The sequence below is a fragment of the Lingula anatina genome, chromosome 1, assembly GCF_051362555.1.
Source record: "Lingula anatina isolate TDL-2025a chromosome 1, LinAna3.0, whole genome shotgun sequence".
Lineage (NCBI taxonomy): Eukaryota > Metazoa > Brachiopoda > Lingulata > Lingulida > Lingulidae > Lingula > Lingula anatina.
Genome location: NC_141767.1, coordinates 27,378,575 through 27,403,310, shown reverse-complemented (window position 1 = coordinate 27,403,310; position 24,736 = coordinate 27,378,575). Strand labels below are relative to the sequence as shown.

Genomic DNA, 24,736 nt, shown 5'->3' with positions numbered 1-24,736 from the left:
TAAAATAGTTTCTTCGGTAACACTGACCGTGGATTCGCTATGGTTTTACAGAACTGTCTTATGAAAATGCCACAACAATTTGAATAAAAATACAACGTTAACATAAGCAAACGGCAATTTTTAGAACGACAGCAGTCAGTAAAGCCACGGCCAGTTACAATCCACGTCAGGGGTCAGAATTTGGGAGAGGGTAACGTGTTACATGGCGGCTGACATCTTGGATTGAAGACGAGGATGAAAACACCGGAAGTCATACTCACGACAACATGGCCGAGAAAGCCGAGGACTGGCGGACTCAGCAATTTCGACAAAAAGTTATAATTCAAATGTAAGTTTGTACATTTGACACAACTTGTACAGGTGTCCTTTGTGTGTACTTAGATCTGAAATCAACTGATGTCGTTATTACTGAGGAAATCAAATGTTCTGCAAATGTAAACAACTCGCTTGGCTTGAATGCAGCTTACATGTTACGTAATCGTTGGGGGCATTCAGCGGTCAAACCTTAAAACGACCTCTTTTCCCGAGCGCACAATTTTCGATTATCTAAAGTGTCGTGCAGTTTAATTTGTCACATAAGAAAGTTTTCAACTTTTCCTGCTGGATGTAGTGTGAAACGATTCTTCCGCTCTTTTTTTTTTTTTTTTTTTTTTTTTTTTTTTTTTTTTTTTTTTTTTTTTTGCACTGATGTATATTAAAATACTTTATACAACGTATGCATCTTGTAAACATAAAGTGGTGCACATCCCAACACATTGTGAAATGTCTGTTGTATTAATTCGTGGTTCATAAAAAAGGCTTGTAGTTAAGAAGAATGCATTAAATGAAAAATAGTTAATTATCAAATATATATATAATATATAAGAATTCAGAGAAAAACTGGATAGCCATGGTTCAGTAGACTCAATATGCTTATGCTTGAGACTTATGCTAAATGAAACAAAAAGTGGTTGCCATGTCAAGAATTATATAAGAAAACTAAACCCAGAATCAAAGAATTTAGACAGAATTTAAATAGACTTAGAGTCCCAAAATGAACATCATTATTTCTTAAGAGACTACTTATCTCTTGCCTGAAATGATGCATTTGAAGGTCAAGAATGATCTGAAATACCTTTTTTAATTTTATAGACCTGGCCAGGTCTATAAAATTAAAAAAGGTATTTCAGATCATTCTTGACCTTCAAATGCATTATTTCAGGCAAGAGATAAGTATATACCATTCATTGCTCATAACTTTTTTTCTGCCTTTGAATAAAACAAATGAGCAGATGATGCAGAATGAGCAGAGAGTCTATAAGTTATTAAATTATTTAAACAAAGACAAAAAAATAAATGTGCCAGTGTTTTCTACTTTAAGCACAAATAGACCAGCAAATAATGTTTGTTGAAAAACTCTCTTTAAACAAATTTTACCCCCAAATAATTTATTTATCCCACAGATAATTAAAACAATGTTAAATTAAATCAGATATAACTGCTGTGTGATAATGATACCACAGTTGTTTATTTTGTTGATCTAGTGATGAAGCTGTCCGCCATGCAGGAAGTCCAACCAGTAAGTCTCCCTATGAAATGGAGAACCATGTGTTTCAGAAAGCAAAAACCAGGGTAAGTAGAATAGACAATTGTGCACAAATTTAGACCAAAGTTCTTAAATATCTTTATTGATGCTGGCTTGTGAACTTCTAGTTTATTAAACCCTCTCCTAAATAAAGAAGTAAATAGTGAATTAACATATTTCTGACATTCTGGTATAAATCCATGTTACACTGATGAGACTTTTCTAACTTCTGTCAGAATTCCAACTTTTTCAGGGTCATTTGGGTCATTCTTGTGAATTATGTACCCTGGACCCCACGACCAATTTTCCTACTTTTTCAGTGAGAACTAGTCCCATCCCTGTTATTAAATTTGTGGGATTCCTTGCCATTACATGTGAAGTTTAAGGTGATGGTTTAGTGGTTAAATGGATTGAACTAATTCTGTGGGTTTTGTGCCTGCTAAAGATCACCTTGTTTTCCTAAACACCTTAACCTTCAGCTCTTTCTGAATTTAAATATCAAACATTACATCTGATAGAGCCAATCAAATTTTATCTGCCTAAGATATTTTAGATATAAAAATTTTGCTGCAAGCATTGATCACGATTGATTGACAGACCACAAATTTTTTCTTTGGACACTAGAGTCTAAAAGAGCTGATGGTCAAGCAAGAAATGGATCCAATTTGTATGCAATTTTGACTTTTTACACAACTGAAACCCAGAGTAAAAAGTTATTCATTTGATAATCTACCTTGTTTTAACCCCATAGAGCCCGTCACCGCATATGTGCGGTTCAATTATCGCTTACCCCAAACGCCCAGAACCGCATATGTGCGTATCTTGGAAAGACCGGCTTCTGTACTCTTTTGTATCGTGAGTCATGAAATGATATATAGTTTAACACCCGGGTATGTTTCTTGTCTCTCATTGCCACCATTTTTAAAGGTGATAGAAATATATATGAGCGAGAAAACGGTGATTTTCAAGACGTAGTTGGAGAAAGTAAAATCAAGATGGCGGCTCCTCGCTACGGTAGGGATCTACGAAGGGATACTGTTATTGAAATGATTGAAAACCCGGAGTTTGATGAGAAGTTTTCGTGTGACAGTGACATAGACAGTGACGATGTTATTCATTTATTTATGATATAAAGGACGATAGAAATATATATGAGCGAGAAATCGGCGATTTTCTAGACTTAGCTGGAGAAAGTAAAATCAAAATGGTGACTTCTCACTACGGAAGGGGCCTGCGAATGGATACTTGTATTGAAATGATTGAAAACTACGACACTGTTTTTGAGGTGTTTTTGAGTGACAGTGATATAGACAGTGGCGATGATATTCCTTTATTTATGATATAAGTTTTATAGATGTGTTTTGTCATAGATGGTGTTAAAATTTGACTTCTATTCAGCCCTGGCCACGAAGTTCAGGTGAGCTGAAAAGCTGGCTCAAGTATACCTGATAGCAAAACGAGCATAACTTGGAAATTAATGGAGGTAACTTGCTGAAATTTCCTGGATTGAAAGTTACTATAATTGACATCATATCTGTGAATTTTCAGGCAAATGTATGGAGAAATAAAAAAATAATGTGCATAAGATAAATCAACTTTGTTTTATTTCACCCATTACCAAATGAAAATGTACTTTTTAACCGGCCATAACTCTTGATACTGCATGTTGAATTTAAATGTAATTCTATTTTCATTTAGCTTGAAATATTGGCTTTTTAAAAATGTATACTTTGTATGGGTAATAAAGGAAAACAAATAAATTATGGCCAATTTACTGAGGTGACCCGGCTTTTCAAGGCTAGCTCACAGAATTAATTGGGCACAACAGAACTTTATGGGTCAGCATTAACCGGATCCTATGGGGTTAACAGACATGTGTATTGACAGATTTCACTTTGTTTTGCCTTAGTTAAATAGATAGATAGATAGATAGATAGATAGATAGATAGATAGATAGATAGAAAAGTATATTTAAGGATAAATCTTGTAACACTTTATCAGGGTTCATATAGGCTTGAAAAGTGCTTGAATTTGGCTCTGCACCTTGAATTCAATTTCTGGCCTTAAAAAGTACTCTAAATCACAATAAACTTTAAATAGAGCTTATATTCTATGGTTTTTATCCTTAAAAAGTATTAGAACTTGAATATGATCACTGAGCAGTTTCACAAAAATAATTTTAAATGTTGTTTTTTTTTTTTTTTTTTACAAAAGTAAAAAAAAAATTAAAAAAATAAAAACGTAACAAGGTGCTGGAACTGTTAGAGGGGGTGTGATAAAGTTGAAAGTTACTAAAGATATCACAAGAAGAATATTGTGTCAACATAAAAAAAGACTGGATTTAAAAGAATGGTTGATATTAACTACTAGTAAACTGTTGCCATTTTATCATCATAAGTATAAGATGAAAATGTTGATTAACATGTTGTACATGACATTGATAATGGCCTGGTTCAGTTTCAGAGTGAATGAGCATTGGAAGAAGCATCTTAGCATTTCATTTTATTACAAAACTAGAAAAACACTCAGAGAGCGCAGACCTCCACCAAGGCAGCAAAGTCTCCATCCAATGCCGTTTCACCCCTAAATTTTCGATACTTTTGATTATTGATTATTTACTGATCCGGATCACCACCAAACACTAATCACCTGTTCCTTGGCTCACTTCTGACAGTTCCTGAAAATTTCATCAAAATTGGTTCATAACTTTTTGAGTTATGTTGATGACAGACAGACAGAGAGACAGACAGAGAGAAAGACAGACAGACAAACAAACAGGGTTGAAAACATAACCTCCTTGGCGAAGGTTTAAAAAAAATTTTCAGAAAGATTAGGTTGACTGGAGAGAATGCCCTTTTTGGAAATCGCTGTATTTCATTCTTTCTTTGTTTCATGGTAGTTCAAAATTGTTTATATCATCAATGTGTAAAAGTGTAGGATTTACAGTTTTTTCTTTTTTTGTATGACACTTGTCAGTGAAAGTATGCTGTCCTCATTTACATTTTAGTTTTTAAAAAGTCAAGAATTAGAATCACAGAAATTCTTGAAAGTCCTTGAATATGAATTTGCCTATTTGGCTGTAGGAAATGTTTATGCATTCACCTGTGATTTTAGCCTTGAAGTAAGATAACCACATAGGGCTAATTATAGAAACTACGTCATTCTCTTTCATCAGACAGTCAATGCAACTGGGACCCTCTCTTTCGCTTTTAAGAAAACCACTGCACAGCAACATGGCTGGAGCAGATCTTCTTAACCGCTAAGTTGAATTGCTGTTGATTATCTTCCAGTCTAAATTTAACCTGTGTGAACACACATAAACAACTTTTTAAGGATATGATATTGAATCTCAAAAATCATGTAAGAAAACCATTGCGTTACAGTACAACACAATTGTTTTGTTCACCTGCTATTATGAAGTCATGTTTTGCCTTTTGAACCCTACCTCTCCTAGAAGTGTCTTGCACAAGTTGATATTTGTAGGATTTGCTGAGAAATGTATCAGATGTTGAAGATTTTGCTTCAGTTTTGGTGATAAATGGATTTTAAAAAATAAGTTTAGATAATGTTAATTTTTATTTTCTGATGTTGTTTCCATTTTTCTAGGATGAATACTTGGCCCTGGTTGCCAGATTAATCATCCATGTACGTGAAATGAGTAAGTATTAATTTCTCAAATGTTGCATCTCCATTTTACATCTTTATGTAATAATGGATACTTATTTTAAAAAAATTGAATATCTTTTGTTGTCAAATGAAAAAAGTGTCATTAGTTTCTTTGTTCAAAACACATCAAATTTAATTTACTTAAACAAATTTAACTGAGAACCTTTTTATTTCAGGCCTTATAAATAGATTAGGCATTTGCTAACTTGAGCCTCATATTTGTGGGCACAAATGCCCAAATTGGTGACTCCAGCCACAAATTAAGAAGCCCAACATTAATTTAATTGCCACAAGCCCAATGTTTCAAAACACAAAGAGTTTATCCACTTATCTACCAGTTCAGTACTTTCCATAACCGGAGATAGTGGAGTTCGCACTGCTGCTGTATTAATACACAGTATGGTTGATAAGAAGAACCCGTAAGGGGCCTATGTTTGCAGCCAGAGACCCAGATAGAGGCTGGCGAAAATGTTAGTGTAACCAAATGCTGGGCTTGTGGCAAATGATTTTAGGGTACTTAATTTGTGTCTGGAGTTATTAATTAATTTGTGCATTTGTGCTCCCAAATCCAAGGCTCGTGTTAGCAAACGGCAATTGTCATTTATGAGGTCTGTATTTCAAAGTGCTACATATATCAGTCAAGCCACATCTAGGTCTTAGTACCAATAACAATAGCACAAGGAATTAGGCAAGATGTGAAATGTGACCCTGGATTTTTAAACAGTTATTATTTGTACATCTATCATCAGTTTGCTCTTAGAAATGTTATTTCTAGTCCTTCTTGAAGTTTTAATTTTGTCAACAGTTTTGTTTTCCTAATTTTCAGTGTGTATTCAATGACATTTGTTTTTAAGAGTTTTATTTCTCAAACAGCAGTTTAACAAAAAATTAGACAGAAACACTTAGCACTGCTAAAATACATGTCAAAACACAATACCTTGAAACAATCCAGGTGCGTTATGAAAAAAAAACACATTTTGTATCTTTACAAAATTGTTGTTGAATTTTCCCTTTTTTTCCAGTATAAAGGTCCAACATGCATTGTGTGCCTTAAAAAGTGTGCTTTTTTTCATTGCAAATAAATGTAGCTTTTTAGAGTAAATTTATGGAATTTTTTATTTTATTGATGAATTGTGAGAAAGAAGAATTAGTAGTTATGGAAATTGTAAATTTATGCAAGAGCAGTTGCAAGTTTTTGGATAATCTGTCCTTTTGATATTTATAATCTTTGTGAATTTATAAGGAATATTCCTGAAGGCAAAGCAACAAAGCTGCAATAGTAAATCCACATTAATGCAGCTAACCATCCATTTATCAAGTAATTTGTAGTCTCTCATTTCTGGCAGGATTGTGCAAAAATCAATTTTGTGGAAAATAAGTCGTCCTCTCAAGCTGTAGCAGTGCTAAAGTAATCTGTGCTTTTCATATCCAACCCAGCACAGAAACTATTCCTCTATGACTGACAGCTGGTAGGCATAGGCTGACTTTTTTTTTTACCATATCAAAAGGTTGTAGTAGGGCATTCAAGTTCATACCAGCCCAGAACAAAGGGAATTAAGTCAGGCCTTGGGCTTCCATATACAGTTTCATTATCGAAAACATATGATGGAGCATCTGCATAGAGCAACCATTTCTTCTGCTGACCATGGACATCTAATTAGTTCAATTAGTTTAGCACAGGGAATGTCGTACTGAAGTGCTACTTAGTGTGACAGGGAGCTACTAAGTCATGTTCTACCCTTATTACTGTAAGTATAATATAAGTCATCTTCAGTGATTTCAGCTGATTACACAGATATCAAAATTTAGATGAAGACTGTAACAGAAATTCTTCTTACTTGACCCCTTGTGTTAGAGGTGTGCAAACGTTTGTTGATCGGTTGAGAATTTTGTTCATTTTGAGAAGGGTTCTTTTAAATGTTGCAATTTTCATACCCATTGAGACCTAGAATAACCAGTTGTTATATTTTTTTTTATTGTGTGTGATAGATGCCTTTTGAATATAGATAACTAGGTACTGATCGATTTTAGTCTGAATTTATTACACTAAAACACTATTTTATCTAAGTGTTCATCCAGTCAAACAAATATTTATGGATTTTATCAAATATTACTCAATCAAAATATTAAAGATGTACTTGAGAAAATAAAATTATTCAATTTCTATGCAGTTATGGAAGTTTCCTTAAATGTAAAATTTACACATTAGACTTCTTTACCAACGGATAAGATGTTTTCTTCATAAATGAAAATTGCCTTGACTGAAAAATTTTGGAGCCGTGCTGATTTTTCTGGCAACAGTTTAGGAAGACAGATATCTATTTCAGTAAATTAGCTTTTCGAAAAAATGAATGTAGAATGCTGTGTTTGCTCTTGGCCTTTGCAATAACTCTGTATCTGTTTAGCTTAGATTGTTCTTGATGGAACAAGGGAATTATTTGTAGACAATCATGTATAAGGTCATTTTTAGTGTTATGAATAATAAAGATCTCATGGTCAAAATATTTGTGAAATAGGAGAGTTTTGGAAACATGATGCAGTTAACTGATTCTGTTAGTATGTTTTAGAAATTGGGTGGTGACACCTAACCTAAGTGATTATTAGGTATGATTCCTTAAAAAATGGACTTGTATTACAGAAAGGGCATAGGACCGTGTAAATACTGCTAATATGCAGTTTTATTAAAGTGGCCTTTTCATCAGACGCGGCATAACTGATGAACTTCAGATATAATCATCTTGATATATTATGCCTTTCATCCAGTTTACAGGAATTTAGTACAGCATCAAACTAGCATTTATGAACAGGCCATTGATTTTTATAGTAGGTGGTCTGGTTGAAGTGAAGTAGGCCAGTAATTTATATTAACCCTTGCTACTCTTTGTCCATAAACTCTGACATTTAGAGTGTTTGTTGAAGTGAATGTGCTGGCGAGATTCATCTGACAAATCATCTTTTTCTCTTGGTCATTTTCACTCCTGATGGCAAATAGCACCAAGGCAACAACAAATATATGAGGCAGAAATGTATGAGCGACCTTGTGGGAAGGTTGATGAGATTTTCCACTGAGATTTCATGGAAACTATTTTTCTGAATTTACAGATTCCAAGAAAGAGAAAGCTGCTCAGCAGGCTGCAGCGGGTGGGGCTATGATGACAGGGGGCATGCACCCCATGGGAGGAGGGGGACAAGCCCCCATACAAGACCCTATCAATGCCCTACAGAATTTGGCGAAGACTGGAGTGGGAACATCCATGGGACCTCAACAGATGGCACAAGGTAAAAATGTCATACGCTTGGAGCCTACTTCTCTTTATTCATTTCTTAGTATTTAAGAATTAGGATTGTATTACAAAGATAGTTCATCGCTATAGAAACCTATTTTAAGGAGAGATGTTCTTAGATGTTCATAATGTGATACCTTTTTATGCATCATTATGTGAGAGAATATGTATTTTATTAAAATGCCAGCATTACTGTAGGTCCTATGGCAAACCGTGGCCAGGTTCCTATGATGCAGCAAATGATGGTGCGAGGAATGGGTCAGCAGCAGGACGTGGGGCGTTCCCCACAGGTATGGCACTGCATTGTCACTTGTTACCATTTGCTATAGGGAACATGACTTTCATTGCTTTATAAGTATTATTTGTATGTTTAAATTAGTTCTTTTGTAAGAAAATATTTCTTGTTTATTCTCATTTTTATGATGTAATTAAAGTTGTTGCTGTTAGCTAGGTTCTATATTGCAGCCTTGATAGGAAGGGAGGATATTTTTATGTAGATTCATTGCAATCATCTTTCTGTTCTATTTCCCTCATTTCTCAGATGACTTCTCCTCCTGTGTTGTCACCACTGAGCAGGCCGTCGTCTCAGGTCCAGTCACCTTACTCTGTACAAAATACTTATGGACAGGTCTGAGACACATTGAATCTCAGAATATATTTTGGTCCAATTTCATTTTCTTATACATGAATTATGTACTGTGCAAGCTGTAAGCTTGCACTTTCATTTCTTTTCTTTTTTTTTTTTTTTTTTTTTTTTTTTTGCATTTAAGGTGATGGAAATATATGGACCGAAAAAATTGTTTCATTTTAACTCTGAACTCCAAAAATATAAAGGCATGGACAATGCCATGATGTCATCATTTCTTAGGCTGCTCAAAGATACAAGAAAGTCGTTTACTGGGTTACATATATGAGCATTCACAGGGACTGATGACATCATGATTTTGGTTTTGGTAAAGGCTTGGAGAGGTGCTTCTGGGATGGTTTATGAAAATTACACTGAATTATGTTTAAAATCTAAAAAAAAGTGAAGTAGTTTCTAGTAATAAGTTATATGATATCTTTGGTTGTTTTCTCATGTAGCAATTATGGAGTCGTTTAATATCTTGAGAATGGACTTAAGAGTGACATACAGGGGAAGCAGTGTGATTAATGAGAAAACATCCAGTCTTTAGCTGTGCTTCGGCCAAAATCAGATCTCACTTACATACGGTAAAAGTAGCCTCTTTTTATGACAAAGAAAAAATATGCTGAAGATTGATAGTCAAAATTACATAGATAAAGCACCAAGGTAGCAAGTTTGATGAAGTAATGGTTAGGTATGGGCTTATCAAGTGGAAATATGATGTTATGTAAAACCAAATGAGATATTGATAACACTGGGCAGAATAGATCATACATATAATGTGTGTTATCAATATTAATACATTCTTGAAATACTCATATATAATATATCCCAACTTGGGTGATGGTTATTATATGCACGTATTAAATTCACATGTATATATTAAGTATTGCATGTGTGAGGGTTCTGGCGGTTCTTTATATGAAATCATTTAGGTGGAAACAAAGTATTAATGGAGAGGCTTGTGAGTTTAAATCATTATATATTGCCTTTTGTTAATTATTATATATATTGCTTAAGGATGTGAAAAACAGAAAGCATGGTACATTCAATACGGTGTGAGGTATTTTGCTTGAATGGTGGGTTTATGATCTGGGCAAGCTGCCAGTGATGGAATACCAGTCCTTAAGTTGCATAAGAACAAAATCACCCCTAAGATGCATTTGACTGTAAAACGTGGCAATGGGTAGTTTACATCTTTTATTTTGACCTGTGATCTTTATAAGATAATGCCATGTTAACAGATCAGAATTGGAACTGGAATTTTGTAAATTAAGATTATAAACTGACCAATAATTTAAATGCCACATGCAATACTTAAAAAAATTTTATCAGCATTATGGGTTTTATGTATATATATATATAAAGTAAACTTTGGGGCATTTATTTATTGCGCAGTGTAAAATCAGAATGCCTGTGCTATTTATTACATAATAAGTAGCATATTCAGAATAATATGTCAATACTCTTTAATGGTGTTTGTATTTCAGGTATCTCAACAACAACAATCTTCAAGTGTTCCTTCTCCTGCAGTGTCTAGGTATGTCAGCATATATGTGTAAATAAACCCTGAATTGGAACAGGTACATCATGTTATGACAATGCAAACATTTAAATATATAATGATTTTGGTATAATTAAGAAATAGTCAGTATAAGTTTATTATTCTTATTATTTACTTTTTTTATTTTTTGCAAATTAAGACTGGTTTTATGCTTTCGTAGCCATTTCTAAGATAGCAAAACACATTTTTGTATACAATGTCTCACATATATATATATATATATATATATATATATATATATATATATATATATATATATATATATATATATATATGCTTAACAAGTTCTGTTTCATTTCTTTATTATACAGCATACAACCAGTGCACTCCCCAGCTAACCCATTTGCCAGTCCATCCCCAGGCCCAGGCAGTGCCATGGCCCCTTCCCCAGCTTCTAGGGTGTCATTTGGAGCTCCTTCCCCTGGAGGCATCTCTGTTAACACTCCTGGTAATGACATCTTAATATGTCTGTGATTGGCGCACTTTGCACATCATCAGTACTGTGATAAAGATAAACCTTCATATACAAATTAGAAAAAGAACTAGTAAAGCACTCCGAGAGCCCAGGCCTCTGCCAAGGCAGCAATTTTTGAATATTATTGTACCACCAGCGTTAGCGCTGGCGGTACACATGGTTTCGGTCCCATCCGGATCGTTCCGCCAGATCCGCCGGCTCCGCCGGACGGCTACCGTTACCGCTTCTCCTCCTAGACGGTAAGGGCCCCCGTACCCATCTCATGGATTTAGGTCACCTATAATCTCAACTCGTTCCACGTAAAATTTGGGCTTTGTCGGTATTGGGGTCTGGGTGTGGCACTCATTACAATGCACCCTTGTCTAAAAATGGCAAAATTAAATGCTAATTATCTACCCTACGGAAGGAGTTATGGGAAAAATTTCTATAGACGGCCTTCCAAAAGTCATATGTGTAGACTTCAAATATACCCTTGGATTTGACCTTTGACCTTTACTTCAAGATCAAATGGGTCAAAATTTTCAAAAAAATGAAATTTTTTACGAAAAAAAATTTTTTTGCCCTGTTATTCAGACACCACACAGACTTAACCAATAATATTATTGGAAAGTGTTACCCTTCAGGTCATCTTTCATCTCCATGAATTTGGGGTCAATCGGTGCATTTTCACGGGAGTAGCGGCCATAAGATACCGAAACTGAAAACTGTCTCTAATTCGGGAACTGTTAATGCTAGAAACCCATTCTTTTTTGCATTTTGTAGAGCATGTTAAGCCCAACACTGGAGGTGGTCTCGTTTTTTTTGTATTCCATACGGTTTTCGAGTTACGCTGAATCAAAAAGTACATATTGGTGGTAAAAGCAAAATGTGCAGTACGGTAATGGATAATAAATTTTGAACTCTGGAAAAATAAAACATAAGGCTTGGCAAAGCAGACAACTTGTGTTCAAAAATGACATTATTTCATCAAATTTGAACTTCTGAAACTTCAGAGCACCTCCTATTTCAAGAATTTTGACCAAAATGACATTTTCTTTATTTTAATTAATTTTTTCTGTACGAAATTTAAGGCACATTATGGTAACTCCAAAATTATAACATTTAGTCCCTTATATCTCCAAAACTGGCAGAGATAGGTCCATAGTTACTATTGAAGTTGAATAGGAAGTCATATACTGGCAATCTTACTGTGACCTTGAAATTGACCTTTGACCTACTTTTCACCATGAACTGAACTTTGCAAAATTGTGCTTCCCTTTTATCTCCAAAACTGGCAGAGATAGGTCCATAGTTACTATTGAACTTGAATAGGAAGTCATATACTGGCAATCTAAATGTGACCTTGAAATTGACCTTTGACCTACTTTTCACCATGAATTGAACTTTGCAAATTTTGCTTTCCTTTTATCTCCAAAACTGGCAGAGATAGGTCCGTAGTTACTATTGAACTTGAATAGGAAGTCATATACTGGCAATCTAAATGTGACCTTGAAATTGACCTTTGACCTACTTTTCACCATGAACTGAACTTTGCAAATTTTGCTTTCCTTTTATCTCCAAAACTGGCTGAGATAGGTCCGTAGTTACTATTGAACTTGAATAGAAAGTCATATACTGGCAATCTAAATGTGACCTTGAAATTGACCTTTGACCTACTTTTCACCATGAATTGAACTTTGCAAATTTTGCTTTCTTTTTATCTCCAAAACTGGCAGAGATAGGTCCGTAGTTACTATTGAACTTGAATAGGAAGTCATATACTGGCAATCTAAAGGTCCGTAGTTACTGTTGAACTTGAATGGAAAGTCATATACTGGCAATCTAAATGTGACCTTGAAATTGACCTTTGATCTACATTCACCATGAATTGAACTTTGCAAATTTTGCTTTCCTTTTATCCCCAAAACTGGCAGAGATAGGTCCGTAGTTACTATTGAACTTGAATAGGAAGTCATATACTGGCAATCTAAATGTGACCTTGAAATTGACCTTTGACCTACTTTTCACCATGAATTGAACTTTGCAAATTTTGCTTTCCTTTTATCTCCAAAACTGGCAGAGATAGGTCTGTAGTTACTATTGAACTTGAATAGGAAGTCATATACTGGCAATCTATATGTGACCTTAAAATTGACCTTTGACCTACTTTTCACCATGAACTGAACTTTGCAAATTTTGCTTTCCTTTTATCTCCAAAACTAGCTGAGATAGGTCCGTAGTTACTATTGAACTTGAAAAGAAAGTCATATACTGGCAATCTAAATGTGACCTTGAAATTGACCTTTGACCTACTTTTCACCATGAATTGAACTTTGCAAATTTTGCTTTCCTTTTATCTCCAAAACTGGCAGAGATAGGTCCATAGTTACTATTGAACTTGAATAGAAAGTCATATACTGGCAATCTAAATGTGACCTTGAAATTGACCTTTGACTTACTTTTCACCATGAACTGAATTTTGCAAATTTTGCTTCCCTTTTATCTCCAAAACTGGCAGAGATAGGTCCATAGTTACTATTGAACTTGAATAGGAAGTCCTATACTGGCAATCTAAGTGTGACCTTGAAATTGACCTTTGACCTACTTTTTATCATGAAGTGAACTCTGCTAATTTCTTTCTCTTTTAACTTCAAACTTGACAGAGATAGGTCCATAGTTACCTTTGAACTTGAATAGGAAGTCATATACTGGCAATTTACTGTGACCTTGAAATTGACCCTTGACCTATCTTACAAAGAACTTAAATTTGATTGTACCATATATATTTTTTGCAATAGTTTAAAAATTCTTGTTGATTGCATTTTTACAGCTTGTCAAGCACAAAACTGGTGGCTGTGTCCCTTATTTTGTGTATGTGGGGGTCTATACGAATGCGCTTGCTCCAGCTGGTGGTACAATATTCGGAGGCGGTATCGCCTCTCTGATCCTCTAGTTGATTATTGATTGATTATTGATTCGGATCACCACCAAAAACTAATCATCTCTTTCTTGGCCCACTTCTGACAGTTCCTGAAAATTTCATCAAAATCGGTCCATAACTTTTTGAGTTATGTTGATGACAGACAGACAGAAAGACAGACAAACAGGGATGAAAACATAACCTCCTTGGCAGAGGTAATAATACCAATCCAAGTTCCTTACATGGTTACAATAAAATACATCCTTTAACTGCATACAAATTTATGTTTTTACTTGAAAATCCTGTGCAAATAGGATTTTGCAGTGCCAGCACTTGGTGATAAAGTTTCTATCCCTGGATGTCTTTCAGGTAACCCAGGCTCTGTGGGTCCTGCACCCAGCCCTGCCTTGCGCTCAGCAGAAGACCAGGCCTATTTAGACAAGCTGAAACAGCTCAGCAAGTACATTGAGCCACTTAGAAGAATGATTAACAAAATAGACAAAGACGAAGGTAATGGGAAATATAGATGATATCAAAAAGTGACAAGTTTTTGCTAAAGTAAATATTAAATGTACATCATGATTTTCAACTTTAGTTATAAAACTTATGGCATTGATTATTCATTTTGTAAAACTACTTTATCACCATATGGGTGTTTTTAAAACGAACATTAGAAATTTAAGATGATGCTTTTATTTGTTAGAATACATTTCTGCTAATTTTATGCAATATGTTAATTTCTTTGTTTTCAGACAGAAAGAAAGATTTAAGTAAAATGAAGAGCTTATTGGAGATTTTATCAGATTCAAACAGAAGGTAAATTTTTCAGTTACTAACAAATGTTCATTATAATTTGACACTGGATTTGAATTAAAGTACCATAAACTGAACTGAAACAAAGACAGCTAGGCTGCTTTTGAAAGAGACTTTTGATAGAGTAGAAAGTAGTGGTGTATTGCTTCATTTTCATAATTAGTTTTTATCTCTTCAGGCTGCCTATGCAGACATTACTCAAATGTGAGCAGGTCCTGGAAAAATTAGAATTACTTTCAAAACCAGTGAGTAAATTAATCTTTATTGTTCACATAGCTGCACACATGCACAGACACACATGCAGAGAAAGAAACAGAGATAAATTGTGAAAGCTGCAATAAAGACAGTTAAAAAAATGTTATTAATTTCAATAAGCCAGGAATTTTGTGCATTTTGCAAATTTTTCATTGACATTTCAATTGATTAATACATTCATTTATTTGCAGAGTTCCTCCTCTAGTACCTCAGTATCCTCTAGCTCTCAGGGCCTCAAATTGTCAGAACAGCACATGTGCCAGCCCCTGCTGGACACGGTGGCACAGTTTGTGAAGTCTCCAACTCTCAACCATACATTGGAGAGAACATTTGGTCCAGCCCTGGATGCTCTCCATGGACCACCTATCAGGTAAATAAGGTCTTATGCAGTCAGTTGAAGATAAGGTCACTGATATTTTTTTAATTCAACATCAGAGCTCAAGAGTTCTTTTTCCCCAATGTTTGGGTGGCTGTGAAGTCATCTTAGGAAATGAAGCTATAGAAACTGATATGGTCTTCACCTAAAGTATGGTTTATACAGTGGATGAAATTCTATACTGAATATTTTACAGGGATTGCAATTTTATAAATATTTTATTATATCTAAGCAGTTATGCTTTTTGCTTACTTATTGTCTTTGTCACCAATGCTGTTTGATTTAAGATTGTGCTTTGGGGATCCACAATCAGCATTTTTAGTGGTGCAGTGTTATAAAAATGCATCAGTCATTGCAGGAATAATCAGGGTTTGGATTGGGAGATACAGATAAACTGGTCTTGATATTTATTATTCAGAGGGCCCAGTCCTCCACCCAAGAGGTTCAAACCAGAAGAAGATAAAGAAGGTGAAGTTCCAAATGTGATTCAAGGTGAAATTGCCAGGTTGGCCAGAAGATTTAAAGTGGACTTTGATCCTATGACCAGGAATGGAGAAAAAACATTGCATTTCATTTGCAAGCTAGGTGAGTGCAGTAGTATTCAATATTTTTCTTGTGAAACAGGTGGTTTGATCTTGGAGTGTTCAAGGACATTGTTCATCGCATTTATTACATGAAGTTTGTTCACATTCTGAAATTGCTTCAATTTTTGAAGTGCTACAGACAACATCAGATATGGACATATAATATTTTAATAAAAAGTTTCTTCCTGCTTTGAAATTGCTGATGATGTTGATAGGTTGTAGCTTTTTAAGGAGGAGGGGGAGGGTTTGGCGTGTATTGTCTCATCTTCAAAATGATTGAATGATAATAATTTCACTCTAGAGAATTGATCTCAGATTACACATAGAATGCTTTCACTCTATTCTACCAGACGACAAGAATCTCCCCAGTGTTCCTCCCCTCAGTATCACAGTTCCAGCAGGCTACCCAGAAACCAGCCCAGAGTGTGACACTGCGCTGGGAGACTATGGTATGGTAGTAGATTTAGGGGCTGCAACCATGAATGGTTCTTTCTGTAAATGGAACGAATCTTTAAGTAAAACCTGAAATTTGGGCAATCTAAATTGTTCTTAGTTAAATTTAAAATTTGAGCAGAGTGCAGTGGCAAAAATTGCTTCAGAAGATAATAAAAAGATTTGTTGTAGATAAATTAACACAGTGCACGAAAAATGCTCTCTTACACAAAAAAGGTGGAATTGAAATGGATTCTCTTATACAGTTGTCAATTGACTTATTTATTTATTTATTTTTAACTAAATTGTTTTGGCATTTTCAGAGTCTACGCCTTTTCTTCAAAATGTTCAGAAATCTTTGGATATAAGCTTGACAAAAATGCCCAATAGATACTCCATCACAGCTCTACTTGATACATGGGTAAGCATATAACTTACACAAAATATTTTAGTTGTTGAGAGATTTTTAATCTAGTGTATTTCTTGTTAGATTATAGTAAAATAACTTTGTGCTATTTACATGCTATGTGAGTTTTTGGATTACATGTTATTTAGGGATAAATGTAAGTTTTCACATTAAATAACTATCCACACAATTGGATGTTACCAAATAAAAGCATGTATTTTAATTTTTTTGCAGGAAATGAGTGTAAGGCAGGCTTGTAATCCTGACCATGCAACCCAGAAGTGAGTCGAACTTGATGCCATCTGGTGTGGTGAAATTGTTTTAAACAATACAGACCTCCAAGAAATGAATGAACAGAGTGCCTGTCTTTGCTACACCTGTGTATTTATTGACCAAGTCAAATGCATTCAAAGGAACCTATGTAGTAGAAGATTCCTTGAAAAGGTTACAAAGGTTTCTCACTTTATAAGACACTGGATTTAGTAATTATTTCAGTGTAGAAATTGATTCTTTGTTTTTACACAATTTAAGATGTGTATTATCATCAAATTGAATCGTGCAAAGAGAAATGTTTCATTTTCCCTTGCCATTATTTCAGTAGATACAGGCTCTTAGTTGCTACATGTAGCAGTATTATGGACTATAGATAAATATAGTAATAAGGACTTGTAATAATTTCAAAATATTTGTGAGAGCGCAAGCTGGATATTCCATATTTGAATAAAGACCAATAGATAAGAAAAAACTGTTGTGCTTCACTGCATGTATTTCAAATTTTCTGATTGGATTTGTGCTTTCTTTGTTTGTTCTCTCTTATGTAACAAGGTGGAAAATGTGTAACAATCTAAGTGGTTCAGTTCAGCCCACCTGCCACCAAGGGTCTCCTCAGTCTTCTTTCGCGGTTTACGAAATTGGATGAAAGGCCCTTGAAAGATTTTGGATGATCAAGCCATCCGCTCCTGTGTAAATAATTGCCCTTATGAAACTGGCACAGCAGTAGAGGTGATGATTGTGGTGTTATCACACAGCTGGGCACCTAGAGAAAGTAGGGATCCATGCTTGCCCTAATCTTCACAGATGTTAATATATATTTGGACATGGATGGATACCAGCTTCACAACACCATGGCTCCATGGAGAAATACACCCCACTTCCATAGATTTTTAGATCGATCTATCCCTGTGGGGAGTCTCACTAGATTACTGTCAGCTTGGCCGGCTTAAGCGTCTGTCCCGCCTACTAAAAGCTGCAATTTAGCGTGAACCCCCAGGGAGTTAGGTCGATCTAAAACTTAATCTTTAGATCGATCTAAATCTCTGGGAAGCAGCCATAGATATGGTGCCCCTGGCAAAAAAGTGTGTTCAGCTTGATCACATTAAATCTCACAGGGGCATTACGTCTTATTTTGTAACTACAGATACCCTTGATTTTACTATCACTATTATTTTTAAAATTTTTGTTCATGTGTTTGCATTGCATGCCCTATAACATATGCATACTATTTTTGTATTACTTCAAATTTGCTGAATGGCTTTGTTGGATCATATTATTTTTTCAAATTATTTGTAAGTACTGTTGCATTGTTTTTGCAGTTTGGCGTCTGTACATTTGCTAGATTTGCTATCGTTCTGTCATCATACCCCTGGTTCAGCTTTTGCAGGTCGTGCTTTTGTCAGAAATGTTTCACAAAATCCTCAAGCTTGTTTGAATCAAGTTAGGGGAATGGACTGGTGTCCATTTGGTGTAAAGACCAAAACTAGTTGTCATTTTCAAAGAAAATCAAGTGTTTACTATCCTTAAACAAGGTGTTCAAAGTACATTTTTGAAAATGTATTCCAACATACAAAGACCAAAACAAATAAAGCTACAGAAGCATCTGACACACTTTCAATTTCAATTTTATTAACAAATTCTGAAGTGTAGCTGCTCAGATAAATTTTTAGAAGCAGTGTTTGCCAAACAACCCAACATCAGGGTAGATCAAAAATCCCTCCCAATTTTGAGCATAACGTGAAGATAAATAACATGTACTGTTTACGCATTTACACAACCAACATTTATCTGTTGTTAAACGTCCAACTTTCACCTTTTCAGTAAAACCTACCAACTTCTGTAGCAACATGTAATTCTGACCAACTTAAGGAATGCACCTATACTAGTAGCATTTATGCACAGACTAAATATTCTTTTCCCACACATTTGGTTTTCATAGAACTTGAATATATTACCTTAGAAATATGTTTAGGACTGATAATTCCCATTTAATCAACTGCTGCTTTTAAAACGTCATATACACTTTTGCATCAAGTGCAAACTCATATTTTTATGTACAAACTTGAGGTAAATAAACATTTTGAATGAATTCTTTATTGACAGCAATGCACTTGCTATCACCCCACACTTCATAGACATGATATTTCTTAGTAGCAGGTCTAATGTCACAGACATTAAAGCAGTTACAAATTTATTGTTCTGATATAAAGCTCTCCAGTTTATAAAGAATGAAGATGTTTTTGATCAGTGCTCAAAGAGACAGATCACTGATGAAACAATAGAAGATAATATAGCAAACTGATGAGAATGGCTGGGGAGCTCCAGGCCTCGACACCATCGACTGACCCCTGCAATGCAAAGATCAACTGCTGCCTCAGTCAATATCTGAAGGTTTCACAATAGGTAGCAGTCAATAACAGCACTTCTATACAACAGACCGTCCAATAAAAATGATGTTAATGATCACTATGCATTCAGTGGCCAATCCTGGTCTTCACTCCACACTAACACAAGCACTCGGCAACTATCAGCTATGGTTTATATATCCTCATCATCTTCAGGGAGAGCAGTTGCTTGAGCCATCTGAAAAAGAAATCCAAAATTTCACTGTAAATTTTTTGTTTATTCAAAATGTTTTAATAAACATCCTTGTAGTCCGGATCTCCAAAGGTACCAGACCAAATTATAAGAACTACAGACTTGGCTAGTTACATCATTTTAGTCTACACTAAAACTTGCCAAGTAGTATATTTACAACTTACAAGCAAATAGCCTCAGCTATCCTTTTACATAAAAATCCCCCTCAGTCATAAAATACATATTCATTTTACCTCCACTCTTTTCCCTTACAATATCTTTTTTTTTTACTAATTCAGACAAATATACCAATACTTTTATCCTCTAAAAAAGATCTCATACCTCTAGTTCCCTCTCATATTGTTTGGCAATTGATGGATCCATTGTTACCTCTGGAGGTTGTAAAGCTGGCATGGCAACAAACTCTAAGTTGGGATCTCCCACAAGCTTTCTAGCTAGGTACAGGAAAGGCTTTTCAAAGTTGTAGTTGCTTTTTGCACTGATATCATAGTACTGAAAAGACAACAGAGAGCTACTGAAAATTGAAAATAGGAAGAACTTTGCTCTGCTTACAAAAAATAAATCTGGAATGATCAGTAAATGCAATTAATAATCCCTAGAAGACTGGATTAATGCTGCTTTGAGGGGGGGGGGGGATTAAACAGGATTTTCATGGCAGCAACTTGCTCAATTTACATTAGGCAATTCTACATTTCAAGATAATTCAGTGTGTATTTTATGAATCGGTCTTGCACAAGTTATTACCTTCTCTATAAATTCCTTTTTTTCACATCAACATTTCTTACCTGGATATTCTTCTTTCTGTGAAAAACAATTGCTTTTGCTTTAACTTTTCTGTCTTTGATGTCTACTTTGTTACCACAGAGTACCATTGGGATGTTTTCACAAACCCTGACAAGATCTCGATGCCAGTTGGGGACATTTTTGTATGTTACACGAGCTGTTACGTCAAACATGATGATTGCGCACTGGCCTAAAAAGAAATCAAGAATTTTAATAGTAATGCCAATGATGCAAAGCAGATACTAGGAACAGAGTTAAAATTAGGACAATTTTGGTATAACTGTAATTATTCTTCACATTCTAATGTTTGCTCAATTAGACCAATATAAAAAATCAAAGATTCAGTCATCATTCATGAAGTTTATCATCAAAGTAGTTTTGATTTCACCTTGAATATAATATCCATCTCTTAATCCTCCAAATTTCTCCTGACCAGCTGTGTCCCAAACATTGAATTTGATGGGTCCTCTGTTTGTATGAAATAATAAAGGATGGACTTCTACACCTAAAGTGGCTGTAATACAGAAAATGGAATCAAATCAAATTATGGAAAATTATGCATAAATCAAATTAAACAGGTGTTTGACAAGCATCTATCCAAACTCCTCACTCATCAGTTTGCCAAAATCAAGCCCAAGACAACATCATACAGTGCATACATCCCAGGCTTGACACATTCTCCCTGTAATTTTATTTTCAATTCTTATTCAATTTTATGCAAATCTGTAATGGCTATGAGCTTGTTACAATACACCAACAGTTCCCTTTGCAACTGCCAAGTACCTGCAAAACAGGTTTTCTACACAAGTTTAATCTCACTTTGACTTACCTACATATTTCTTTTCAAATTCTCCTGTCAGATGCCTTTTTACAAATGTGGTTTTACCTACACCTCCATCACCCACCAAAACCAGTTTGAAGGTTGGTTCATCTGTGCCCTGTTGTTGTGTAGCCATGTTTCTGATGCACCTATCAAATTAAGAAGAATGTTTTATCATTCTCAAAGAGATATTTAAATCATTGCCCATAATACTTATGACATTTATCTCAACAAATATCAATCATTGTAAGCATTTTATCCAAACAGATTATTTTTTCCAACCAGACATTGCTGTCCATTTCCAAGCAATATATTATTTTACCAATTTTAAAAACTGCAATAATTCAAAGATATTTCTGGGAACATGGATGGATTATATGCTTGATTATCAAAGCTCACCAAATCTAACTCTATGCCTGATTAACAAAGCTTGCCAAGTCTTTTTGAAAATTGAGAAAGAACAGGCCACGACTGGTTCCAACCAACACCAACGGGTTCAACGGACAATGGGCTATGTACCCATGTAAAAATCTATGTAACCACTTGATGGAGAACAATAAAACATCTGCCATGCTCAGAACTTTATTTCATTGAATTCTTTAGTTTCTGGAAATTATGTTATGATATAATCTTTTTCCTTTCTCCTCTAAATGGATATAAATCCTGGTAAATATATGCTAGGCTTACAATTTTTAGTTTTTAAGGAGCGACTAGACAAATACATTTTTCATAAAAATTATGTATCACATATAAATTAGGTTACATCAACCGAGAATAATGAAACATGTTCCGCCATTTACAAAATACAAAACCTGTCAATAAAAATTTCAGGGTAACTGCAAATAAGACTCCTACCAACCACTGACTAAGTATTATCAGTAGTGGACTTCATTCGTGCTTTAGCGCTGTTCACCACTAACTAGTGATATAAAAAGTAAAGAGGAGTGCTAAAGTACTAATCCGACTAAAACGAAACTCTGATCCATTAGGGTAGATCAAAACAAAGACATATATAGTCAACGTTTCCTTAAACAAGAAAGGGTAACAGTGACGTTTGTTTTAGGAGATATTGCACACGACACAATTTTTAAAACAGTAACATGCCAAACAGCAACAAAGCTTTCATCAAGAATCACGGCCAAACGGCGGGAAATCCCATGAAACATACCGGCATGGGCTCGATATTGAAGGAAGACCTTCTTTCGCGGCTATGGGATCCTTATCCATCACAGAATCAACACAAGACAAAACTTTATCTTAAGAACTATAGATTTGCTGTGACTTGCACTATTACGAACGTTACTTACTGTGATGTCGATAGATTTTCGACGGTACTCACCTCTATTGCGTTAAAATGGCGTTGTGCAGAAAGAGGAAGTGGAATCCCAGCATCCAGTTCAAACCAGCTTCGCGCCTGATATTCCAATTACGTGAAGTCACAGGCATTGGGACCGTTTTTACAGACGAGAATGTTAAAAAAAAGAAAAAGAAAGGATTTTTAGGAATACATATCATTTTAGATATTACCTCTGCCACTCTTATAAAACAGCATTTTGTATTTTTCTCTAAAATCGTAGTAAATTAGGTTGCAATTTACTGAACGTGGGGGGGGGGCGTGGAGGCTTCATTCGATCTTTCCTCTCCTAGACCGCATTTTGGGTTTATCACTGGTTATAAGACTCACTTAAATAACTGTCCATATTACACCCATTCATAAAATCAAGTGCCGAGGCGGGAAATGGGGGTCTATAAACGGATTTTCATCGTCCTTCAGATCTTTTTCTACGTGTCTTCGTTAGGCATATCGTAGGTCTTTGTATTTTCCATTTACTAAAAAAGAAAACCATGTTTGTAATTCTGATGAGCTATCTTATATTTCTGACATATCAATTGTGTAAATCATGCACAATTTCATTTTTTTTTTTTTTTTATTGAAATATTTGAACCCCATAATGCATGTCCTTTAAATTTAAAACGGTGACAAATAGGTCGCTAAATAGCCGAAATAGGGCTGGGGGGCGTACGAACCACCCTTTTTGCCCGAAAAACGTCCACTCTGGGTAAAAATTAATCAAGTACAAGAAAGTGTCATGGTAAAAGGTCCACTTTTTCAGAAAAAGACCCCCCTTGTTGCACGTAGCCCTGTCGATCAAGATACTGCCTTACACAAAATTTGATCACGATGTCGATATTTATTTACTCCAGAACAAAAAGTCAACTTTTCCCTTTTATTCATTTATTCATAAATAGGCCTACGTGTTTTAAGTTAATTTTCTTTCCTAACAAAATTTTTCCCTTCTAGAATGCCGTTAGCCTATATGAGCCTCCGCGCGTAGATAGCGTAGCCAATAACCGAAAAAGCTATTAAACATTATATATATATATTTTAGTAAAGCAGTAGTAAAGAATTCCTCAAATACTTTTACTGTTTTACAAAATTGATCGGATTCTTTGACTAAAACATCGTCTCAGACATTAGACTGTCTGTCAACGGATTGGAGGAGAATTTGAGAAGAGGAGTATCATACCAATATCATTTGCGCCGAAATCATCAGCAGAAAAAGTCAAATCATGTATTCATGCTGTATATTAGATGTACAACCAGGTTGTTCCTCAGTTTATTATAATGCAGCATTTTTCACAACATATAAAATACAATATTACAATACTAGTAAATATTTTTTAAACTTTTTCATGAAACTCGCGGGTTGGCTCGGGAAGTTTAGTCCAGAATCTACATTTACCGTGTATATGGTCACCCAGAACGCACAAATAAAAACCTGGCCCGATTTAGTAAAAGGAACCACTTGTGAAACTGCAAAATGCACCATTTTTTATATTTAATGCATATCTTAAGGCTCAAACGTGACCCATTATAAGATATTTCAAAATAACACTTGAGGAAGAAGTAAGATTCTTTTGATGGAAAAAAAGCCATAGAAAAAGCATGTTTTGACTTCGTTTTAACATATAAGTTAAAATACTAATTGGAACAGATCATGACAGGTTTACGGTAGGATCCTCAATACTCAAAGGCCAATGCCAACTCGAATTCATTCGTTCATTCGACTGTAGGTTTTGTCTTATTTCCCGTTTTTAGTCGTATTTTAAATTTAAAAGATATTTAAAAGATGTTTCTTTGAAACATGTTTTATTTCAGATTCAGATTGCATCATGCAGACAGAAAGAGAATACACATATATAGTAAGTGTAAGTGATTATCTGTATTTGCTTTTTGAGAAGGTAATTTTGGAAGTTGTTTTACAGTTTGAAGTAGCTGCCAATGTGTTTCCCGTTGCGCATTTTACCATTACCCTGT

The 24,736-nt window shown here is 34.9% G+C and overlaps 2 protein-coding genes across 4 annotated transcripts; one reads left to right on the top strand and one right to left on the bottom strand.

The window, feature by feature from the left end:
* The first annotated feature begins 183 nt into the window (after positions 1 to 183).
* Positions 184 to 17,688, top strand: LOC106160331 (mediator of RNA polymerase II transcription subunit 15). 2 transcript variants are annotated; one of them, XM_013536898.3, is made up of 16 exons: positions 184 to 328; positions 1,524 to 1,611; positions 5,171 to 5,222; positions 8,333 to 8,509; positions 8,713 to 8,804; positions 9,056 to 9,142; positions 10,630 to 10,679; positions 11,015 to 11,151; positions 14,447 to 14,587; positions 14,830 to 14,893; positions 15,069 to 15,135; positions 15,337 to 15,515; positions 15,940 to 16,106; positions 16,456 to 16,554; positions 16,861 to 16,958; positions 17,178 to 17,688. In XM_013536898.3, the coding sequence occupies exons 1-16, from the start codon at positions 267 to 269 to the stop codon at positions 17,226 to 17,228; spliced, it is 1,611 nt and encodes a 536-aa protein (XP_013392352.2). In that variant the 5' UTR covers positions 184 to 266; the 3' UTR covers positions 17,229 to 17,688. The 2 variants fall into 2 exon arrangements, with proteins under 2 accessions (XP_013392352.2, XP_013392351.2); XM_013536897.3 differs by lacking the exon at positions 9,056 to 9,142.
* Positions 17,689 to 18,823: 1,135 nt separating this feature from the next.
* Positions 18,824 to 22,943, bottom strand: LOC106160330 (GTP-binding nuclear protein Ran). 2 transcript variants are annotated; one of them, XM_013536895.2, is made up of 6 exons: positions 22,757 to 22,943; positions 21,427 to 21,566; positions 20,986 to 21,111; positions 20,600 to 20,787; positions 20,136 to 20,306; positions 18,824 to 19,799 (listed from the first exon to the last, which is right to left on the bottom strand). In XM_013536895.2, the coding sequence occupies exons 2-6, from the start codon at positions 21,551 to 21,553 to the stop codon at positions 19,755 to 19,757; spliced, it is 657 nt and encodes a 218-aa protein (XP_013392349.1). In that variant the 5' UTR covers positions 21,554 to 21,566; positions 22,757 to 22,943; the 3' UTR covers positions 18,824 to 19,754. The 2 variants fall into 2 exon arrangements, with proteins under 2 accessions (XP_013392349.1, XP_013392350.1); XM_013536896.3 differs by having other exon boundaries at positions 22,725 to 22,812.
* Between the last annotated feature and the right edge of the window lie 1,793 nt (positions 22,944 to 24,736).

Excerpts from the sequence above, each read along its gene's own strand:
- LOC106160331 (XM_013536898.3), top strand. The coding sequence starts at position 267 with ATGGCCGAGAAAGCCGAGGACTGGCGGACTCAGCAATTTCGACAAAAA. Across the intron at positions 8,510-8,712 it reads ACCTCAACAGATGGCACAAG|GTCCTATGGCAAACCGTGGC; the intron begins GTAAAAATGTCA and ends GCATTACTGTAG. Across the intron at positions 14,588-14,829 it reads CAAAATAGACAAAGACGAAG|ACAGAAAGAAAGATTTAAGT; the intron begins GTAATGGGAAAT and ends CTTTGTTTTCAG.
- LOC106160330 (XM_013536895.2), bottom strand. The coding sequence starts at position 21,553 with ATGGCTACACAACAACAGGGCACAGATGAACCAACCTTCAAACTGGTT. Across the intron at positions 20,788-20,985 it reads AGATGGATATTATATTCAAG|GCCAGTGCGCAATCATCATG; the intron begins GTGAAATCAAAA and ends ATTTCTTTTTAG. Across the intron at positions 19,800-20,135 it reads AATATGAGAGGGAACTAGAG|ATGGCTCAAGCAACTGCTCT; the intron begins GTATGAGATCTT and ends TTTCTTTTTCAG.